The sequence below is a fragment of the Physeter macrocephalus genome, chromosome 14 (assembly GCF_002837175.3).
Source record: "Physeter macrocephalus isolate SW-GA chromosome 14, ASM283717v5, whole genome shotgun sequence".
NCBI classification, from domain to species: domain Eukaryota; kingdom Metazoa; phylum Chordata; class Mammalia; order Artiodactyla; family Physeteridae; genus Physeter; species Physeter macrocephalus.
Genome location: NC_041227.1, coordinates 14725051 through 14733942, shown reverse-complemented (window position 1 = coordinate 14733942; position 8892 = coordinate 14725051). Strand labels below are relative to the sequence as shown.

At 39.5% G+C, this 8892-nt stretch overlaps 1 protein-coding gene across 6 annotated transcripts in view; it reads left to right on the top strand.

Moving 5' to 3' along the window:
- The window catches only part of STK4 (serine/threonine kinase 4), a 140771-nt gene that overhangs the window by 58286 nt on the left and 73593 nt on the right, over window positions 1-8892 (top strand). Inside the window, exon 9 of one of the 6 annotated variants that reach the window (XM_055090888.1) lies at window positions 4845-4865. The exons of the other annotated variants lie outside the window; for them this stretch is intronic. Within the exon in view, the coding sequence (XP_054946863.1) occupies window positions 4845-4850 (6 nt within the window). The 3' untranslated portion in view covers window positions 4851-4865. Of the gene's footprint in view, window positions 1-4844; window positions 4866-8892 lie in introns of those variants that run through there. 6 annotated transcript variants of the gene reach the window in all.

Below are 8892 nucleotides of genomic sequence, written 5' to 3'. Positions count from 1 at the left end.
GGCTCACGGGCTCTAGAGCGCAGGCTCAGTAGTTGTGGCGCATGGGCTTAGTTGCTCCACAGCACGTGGGATCTTCCTGGACCAGGGCTCAAACCTGTGTCCCCTGCATTGGCAGGCGGATTCTCAACCACTGCGCCACCAGGGAAGCCCTTGAAGTGTGTTTTGAAAGATGAATAGGAATTCTCGAGCTAGAGAAGGAGGGAAGGGACATTGTAGGCACAGAGACAGAGAGAGGGAAGTGTGTGTGTGGAGGCATTAAGGGGTGTGGTATGGCCAGGAAGTCCTAAGTAATGGTGTTTGGAATGTAGGGGTGTGGGTGTGCGAGGAAGGGGGGAGGGGGCGATGGTGAGCCCTTCAGGTGAAGTAAATTAGTGCCCAGTGTGCCCTTATTTTGGGGGGGGAAATATTTAGTACCCTTTTAGATTTTTCCTTGATGTATCAGAGAAATTAAAAATAGAATCCTAATGCAGCACAAAGAGCTAAGCTAACATCCCCCTGAAGTTGTGTGATAATGGGTCCATCACGATATAAAACCACCGAACTGTTAATTCAAAATTAATTTGATAAAAGTAACAGAACCTGAAAAGATTGATTGTTTGGGTTGCGTGGATAGTTACAAGCCATTCAGATGGCTTTTTGTGGTAGGGAAGGATAACCTTTAGCACTGAGTTTTTCCCTGGAGGGAAAAAGCCTATGATTTTATGAGACTTTATCGTAACCATTCTTTCCTAGATCAGGGCTCCAAACAAGATTTATTTGGATTTTTATTATGAAGCTTTACTGAATTGTCAGGACATAGTCAATTACTCATTTTTTATTAGATGACACTTTTTGCTTTTGGCTGTACACTTTAGAAAGTAGACATTTGGTGGGAGATGAGAATTATTGCTACTTTATTTATACTTTAAACTCACGGTTGATATGGTGGCAGAAATGTTTTATTTACTCATGTTTACATTAATACTCTTAAGGGTGCATCTTATGCTTTCAGGGAACCCAAGTATCTACAACTTGAAACTTTATCTGCCATTTTGTAGAAACGAAAGAAACACTCCCCAAACGTCTGTCTTTGATTTTATTGTCCATTTGTTTCAAGATGAGTTTTAAAAATGCATATCCTTAAATATCCCAGCCTCCATTAGTAAGATAGAATGTAATGAATTTCCCATCACTCAGCTATAACAATCATCAACTCATGGCTATTCTTATTTTATCTAATCCTCCTCTTCTGCTGTTCACCACTCCTACCACATGGTTATTCTGAAGCAAATCCCAGGCATATTTCATTTTAAATATTTCCATACATACCTATAAAAGAGTAAAGATGCCTTTAAAAAAACATAACCACAATACCATCATCATACCTTTAAAAATTAAGAATAATAATTCTTTAATCCCATAAAATACCTTGTCGATGTTCAGTTTTCCCCAGTCATCTCATGCCATTTTCTCATTTGCTTTCTGATTTTAGATATTGCTTTTTATTGTTTCACTTTATAATTATACAAACTAATTCGTTCCAAAGGCAAACTACAAAACAGAGTTATTCAGATTTGGCTTCTGTCCCTATTTCCTCTACTTTGTTTCCTCCTTTTTTTGTTGTTTCATTTTGGTTATATGTATACAGTCATCCCTCAGCATCCGTGGGGGATTGGTTCCAGGAGCTGCAACACATGGCAAAATCAGAGGATGCTGAAGTCCCATAGTTGGCCCTCTATGTCTGTGAGTTCTGCATCTGTGGATTCAGCCAACTGTGGATGATCCGTGGAGGGCCAACTGTATACAAATACATGTATGTTTGTACTCCCATTCATAGATAAGAAGTGTGCTATACACACTTTAATCTGCCTTTCTGTTTTCACTTAACTGTATGTCCTAGGAATCACTCCACAGCAGTATATAGGGATAGTCATTACTTCTTTTCCTGATGCTTAGTATTCTGTTGTGAAGATGTACCGTAGTTTATTCAGCCAGTCCTCTGTTGATAGACAAGCAGGTTGTTTGTAGTGGTCTTAAGGTTAATCACTTCATAAACCTATTCATAAACAGAGATTGAAACTTTTTATAATTGCTACCTTTGTTTTTTAACATAGCTGTAGCCTTTCAGTTTTGAGAAGCAAGTTATATACTTTAAGTCTCTGTAGCTTTTTTTTTTTCTTTTTTGTAGTTATGTTGTCTTTTGTTTCACTAGCAATGAATAGATTGATTCAGTGGTATCCCTCTGCTACAGTCTGGTGCTGGTTACATAAACTAACTAGGCTCTGATTTAGTCATAAATCCTGTGTCACAGGAGTGTGCATAATCAGTGTCCCCGCAAACGTTGTTAGATGCTTCAGGTATCACAATGTTGCCAGGTTGGTATTAAGAACCAAAAGAATCCCTGGAGGCCTGGGATTCCTAATTGCTGTAATCAGAACCTGAAATTTCTTAAGTTTGAATCTCATTGCAACTGAAGCCAGATTTGGGTCAGTTACTTTAATTTTGCTAAATTTGAAGTCAGAAAAGAAAAAGAAAAACAACTCTAAGTTTAGTATTATTTACTCTTCATCAATCAGAAGCTTCCAAACATTTTGAAACGTAAATTAGTTATTAATCTAGAAAGCAGAGTTTTCCATTTTCAGTTGAAGTGAGTGTAAATTATTTTTCTTACTGCTGAATCCACAGCCATGACATTGAACTGTGGTCTCATTTACCTAGACCTATCTTTTTTCACTCTTCTTCCTTTGAGCTGTCAGATTCTTTCTTCAGTCTTTCTTCTTCGCTTCCCCTCCCTTTTTTTTTCTCAGACGGACTCTCGACAGGTCAGTAATCTATATTCCTGGGACATGAAATGTTGAGAAGACAGGGAAAAGGTTTATGCCAATTTTCTCACCCCCATCCAAAGGCAGGATCTCTATTAGAGTTTGAAAGTAGTATTTGCTTTAGTAGCCTAGTACCTTTGAAAGAAAAATGATGATGTAGGACTCTTTTCATTCCTCGAGATGTAGTACTTATATCATTTCCCTCCGCAAATGTCACCATATTTACTTAAAAATCCCGATGCTTCATCACTCAAGCGAAATACAACAGAATTGAACATCTTTTGTCTTTGATGACATGTTCACTCCAAGCACCAATAATTCTGAATGGAAGGCGTGTCTCTTTTTCTTTCTTCATCTCACTATTGGAGTTCGATGCTGATGTTACTGAGATTTTGAGCTGCCAATGTAAGGAAGAAGAGGTATTGAGAAGATGATTCAGTGAGGAGAAGGCTGATTGATGGTAATTTATTGTATTGTAAAGGCACAACTCATTGTGTGTATTGATTGTTCTCTACATCCAAGTTTTTGGAAAGGAAAATATGAGGTTTCACATTTATTTAGAGGGTCTTATAAGGTTGCAGTTGGGTCTATTTCTAAGGAAATATATTATGCCTATGTGTACTAAGTGACTACTGTTTTGGTTGAGGTGGTATGTATGCCTGGGTAGTTTAGATCACTACAGTCAGACTATTAGGTTTCTCATCCTAACTACCATTTATTGAGTACTTTAGGGCCAGTTTCTTCTCCCTGTGCCTCAGTTTCCTCACTGTAAAATGGAGATAATACTGCTACCTATAGGATAGATTTTGTGTGTGAGTGAGAATTAAGTGTGGTAATGCATATGAAGTGCCTTCAACATAACAGGCATTTCATAAATGTTAACTTCCTTCTCTTTCCCTCACTTCTCCCTTCCTTTCTTGAAACACCATCGATGAAGTAAATTTCAGTAACATAAACAAACCCCTTTCCCCACTGATTCGCCATTGACTTCCATTATAAAACCAGAGATACATTCCCGAAGAAAACTTGCTCCCAAAGAGGCTGATTTAAAACTGCTCTAAAAGAAAGGAATCAGAACTATTACCAGCTGGAAACTGATTACCCAAAGTGGTCATGGGTATCATTTTTAAAACTTCTCAATGCTTTCTTTTTTTTATTATTTTATTTATTTATTTTACATCTTTATTGGAGTATAATTGCTTTACAGTGTTGTGTTAGTTTCTGCTGTATAACAAAGTGAATCAGCTATATGTATACATATATTGCCATTTCCCCTCCCTCTTGTGTCTCCCTCCCACCCCTCTAGGTGGTCACAAAGCACGGAGTTGATCTCCCTGTGCTATGCAGCTGCTTCCCACTAGCTATCTATTTTACATTTGGTAGTGTACATACTCAGTGCTTTCTTGCTTTCCCTTACTTTTCTGTTCCATATGGTTTTCCTTTGTACCCACCCCTCATTTCATAAACTATTAACATTACTGATATTTTTCAAATCGCACTGACTACTTCCACTGCAGCACACACTTTTCACCAATAGATGCCACCCTCTCACTTCTTGTGTGCCCAGCTTCCTGGGTAGAATAATTTCCTTGTGATACAGAGAGGTTGCCAGCTGTGTAAAATTAATGATAACATTCCTTCATCAACCTGAAAGTTGGACGTTCCTTGAAAATAGGTGTACCTTGTAACTTAGACCAGTAGAATGAACATCAGATTATGTCAGAAGAGGGTTGAACGGCCCTGGCTTTAGCTGGGAGCTGGGATGAGTGACTTTTCTCTTTCAGGTTTGTGTTTCAGGTTTGCGGTATGTAAAAATCAAGCATAATTCCGACTGTCCTGCTTTTCCTCCATGGTTAGAGGAAGGATGAAATGAAACGTCATTTGGGGTTATTTGAACCAAGTGTATTTTTAGAACAATGATAGAATTCTATTAGCTGAGGATTGTAAAGCTGTTTATGTTTGCTTTTGGTTTATTGTGTATTAGTATTGTTGCTTATTTTATTATTATTTTACTTTTTATTTTACCTTTGTAAAAAAAAAAAGAATTAGATCTTTGAACAAGAACCGATAATCCAGAGACAAAGCCAAAGGAGCCGTTAAGCCCGTTAAGCCCAGACTTCTGGAATGCGTCTGTTTGCTGATGACAGTAATATCATCACATTAGGTTAATACAACATTTAATATAGTTAAAGGTGCATTCATATTTTCCTCTTTAACTTGGTGATTCTTACAGTGTACCTGTGAGAGGGGCAAGAGGAGGGTCTTATCCCATTTATAGTTGGAGGATCTGAAATCCAGACATAAAAAGGCAACTTTCCTACTTTAATGCCAGAATCAAGTCTAGAACCCAAATCCCCAGGTTGCTTCCTGTCTCTGTTAACTCTTGGGTATTTTCTCACAGGAAAAACAAATCAAACTGATTGTGAGCTCCAGTGACATACTAGATACTTATTTAACTTTACAAAGCAGGTGAAAGAATCTTCTTTCAAAAAATACATCATGGGGGTTTTAGTGACCAGGAAGAATGGTTTCAGGTTTATCGAGTCTTAATGGGAATTTTTTTTTTTTTTTTTTTTGGCGGTACGCGGGCTTCTCACTGTTGTGGCCTCTCCCGTTGCGGAGCGCAGGCTCTGGACGCGCACGCTCAGCGGCCATGGCTCACGGGCCCAGCCGCTCCGCGGCATGTGGGATCCTCCCGGACCGGGGCACGAACCCATGTCCCCTGCATCGGCAGGCAGAATCAACCACTGCACCACCAGGGAAGCCCAATGGGAATTTTGTTAATAGTAGAAGAGTATTTATTATTGACCCGAATGATTTTTTTCATGCTTATTCAGAACACAATGTAGATTGACAGGCTTTGCATTTCATCAGTTATTTACCTAAGTAATTCCCCTCGTCGGAACAATGTAATTTTTACCTTCTTTTGATGTTCTTTATTATTTACTTTGTAACCGTGGGTTTTACAGTAATTGTGATGTTGTTCAGGAAAGGTCATGCTCACTATAAAAAGGCATTATTATTTTAAGAACACTTTGAGTTTTGACCAAATATAACCTCTGTGAAAACAAAGGCATCAATTGTAGAGGAGTCTTAATGGCTACAGCAAACACTTGATATGCCCTCTGGTGATATTTCTGTCACAAAGTGCCTATCGGTCTCATTCAGGCACTTATTCCCGAATTTTTCCCCCCTCATACCCTGTTATCTATTCAATATTAGCTTTTCTGTAAATTTACTTTTCTTACCTTAGTGGTAGACATTGAATATTTTTAGTAATCTTTTTTATTAATTTTTTAAAAAAATTTATACAATTTTTAAAGGTTCTACTCCATTTATAGTTATTAAAATATTGGCTGTATTCCCTGTGTTTTACAATACATCCTTGTAGCCTGTCTTACACCCAGATAGTTTGTACCTCCCACTCCAGTAATCTTCATATTGGTTGCTCGTTATCTTGTCTTCTTTTCCCTTCCACCTTCTGTATTTATTTTATTATTATTTTTGTGTGTGTGATAAGAACTCTTTATTAACATAAGAGCTACCCTACTGGCAAATTTTTAAGTATATACAACACAGGATCGTTTGCTGTAGGCACCATGCAGCATGGTAGATCTCTAAGACATTCATCTTGTATACCTGAACTTGGTACCCTCTGACTAATATCTCCCCATTTCCCCATTTGTCTTATTTTAAATTTTACTGGCAGGGACATTTGCTCTTTTCAAGTTGTAGAATTTGAGAAGAACTGATGAAAATAGCAGTTAATGGGTGCTAATCGTGTGTTGGGTTCCTGCAGAAGTCTTGTCCCATTTGCCTCTCACAGCATCCTGGCGCAGAAGCTCCCACTCGTTGACAGAGAGGCTCAGAGACTCTGACTTATGGGTACCCGCCCGCCCATCCCCCCACGGCACGTGATTCATGGGTGACGAAGCTAGGCTTTCGATTTAAGTTTTGTGATGTCAAGACCATAGTTTTTCTCAGAATAACACGCTTCTGTGGTGAGAAGTGTCACACTCGTGCTGATGGTGAGTGATCATCTGATTCAGGGGCTGAACTGTCTTTCTCTGAGGGGCCCAGCACTTGGCAAATCGCCGTGGTACACAGGTACTCAGAATGTGTCATCTGATTACATGTTCGAACCCATTGTGCCTCCTCTGACAACCTTTCCAAATCTCTTCATATTTTCTTCCTGTGACATCCATTCATCTGTGTGTATAGGAGCATGTTAATCACCTTGTAAAATTGTTAGATGTGAAATTTAAGTTTTGTTCCCCTTCTGTAGTATGTGTTAGTAGAAAACATTGATTGGAACAGCAGTGTGGGGAATCCCCTAGATCAGAGTTGGATGAAGAATGTAAAGCATCTAGCAAAGTGCCTGGCATTCCTGCTCTATTATTAATATGTTGGTTCCTTTCAGAGCGAGAGCTTAGATATCATTAAAGAGAGCAGTGGGCTGGCAATCAGATCTCGGCTCTGATAGTAACTAGCTTTGTGTCCTTACGCAAGCCACCTAATCTTTCTGGGGCTCTCGTTTTTTCATCTACTAAGTAAAAGTGAGATGAAAAAGTCTTCAAGAGACCTCAAGTTCTCTCAGCCTTTGTTCACTAATCTTTAAAATGGAGACAGTGCATACCTGTCAAGGGTTTATTTGGGCTGGAAAGAGATAGCCTGTGTAAAGCACATAAAAGACACTCAGTATATGGAAGTTTCTTTCTCCCCTGTCCTTTTACAATGCCGGGGAGGTGCTCTGGACACCCCAGAGACCAAAATGAGCACAGGAGGCAGGGTAACATGCTGACCGAGAGCCAGACACACCTGGCTTCAGTCCTGGCTTCAGTGTTGACGGGATCTGTAACTCTAGGCCAGTCCCTTAACCTAGAATGAAGATACTAATCATACTTACCTCAGGCTTATTGAGAAGATTAAATTAGAAAAGGCTTTTAAAGTGTTTAACAGAGTGCCTGACCCATAGTAGGCATTTGGTAAATTTTATATTCACGTGTAAGACTTAGGTGGGAGAGATGAACTACCAGGGCAAAAGAGTTAAAAATAACGAGGTAGGTCGCCCCAGACAAGAGAGGCAGGAGGCAAGCCCAAAGCTCATTTCACAGCTCTTGTCGAGGGCCCCGCTGCTGTGGCTCCCCCCTCCTAGTTAAGTGGTGTTTGCTTCAAAGTATTTATTTAACAACTGAAATGAGCTTAATTCTGTTGAGGCTTTCTTGTTCATGGGGTTTAAATATCAAACTTACTGATTCCTACAGACGTTGTGTGTTTTCTCTGATGAGATTTCTTCCCTTCTATGCCTACCTGGGAGCTGTAGGACCTGGAAAGTTCTCACATCGGTGTTCTTTTTCAAAGCAGTTTTGATCCAGATGGGTGTGCTTGTTGGTATAAAATAGCTCGTGTGTGTGTGTGTGTGTGTGTGTGTGTGTATGTGTGTGTGAAAGAGAGAGAGAGAAAGAGAAAATGAGATGAGAAAGACGCAAGACAGACCAATAGAGAGCCATATCTGGGAGCCATCACCTGTCGAGTGCTCCTGCTTGTATAGCTGAATTCGCATTGCACACATCGGATTAGAGGGTGGCCAGCTGCTGGAAGAAGAGCAAACTCATATCTACTTTATAGACCCACCAATCACTTCCATTTGCTCTTTACTTAACACAGTCATAGTAAAGACTATTCTAGGATTTTGTAGCCTTCAAATATGGATGTATCCCTTTAAAAATCTTATCTATATTCCTTTTTTTAAAACTAGCCTTTTTATTTTGAGATAACTGTAGATTCACATGTAGTTGTAAGAAATAATACAGAGAGATCCTGTGTACTCTATACCCAGTTGCCCCATTGGTAACATCTTGCAAAATCATAGCATAGTTTCACAACCAGGATATTGACATTCATCCATCAAGAGTGAAAGAACAGTTCCATCACCACAAGGTTTCCTCCTGTTGGCTTTTATAGGTACACCCTCCCACCCCATTTCCTAACATGTGGCAACGACAAATCTGTTCTCCATTTGATGTATCTGAGAGCTTAAAAAATCTTGGGGGGGCTTCCCTGGTGGCGCAGTGGTTGAGAGTCCACCTGC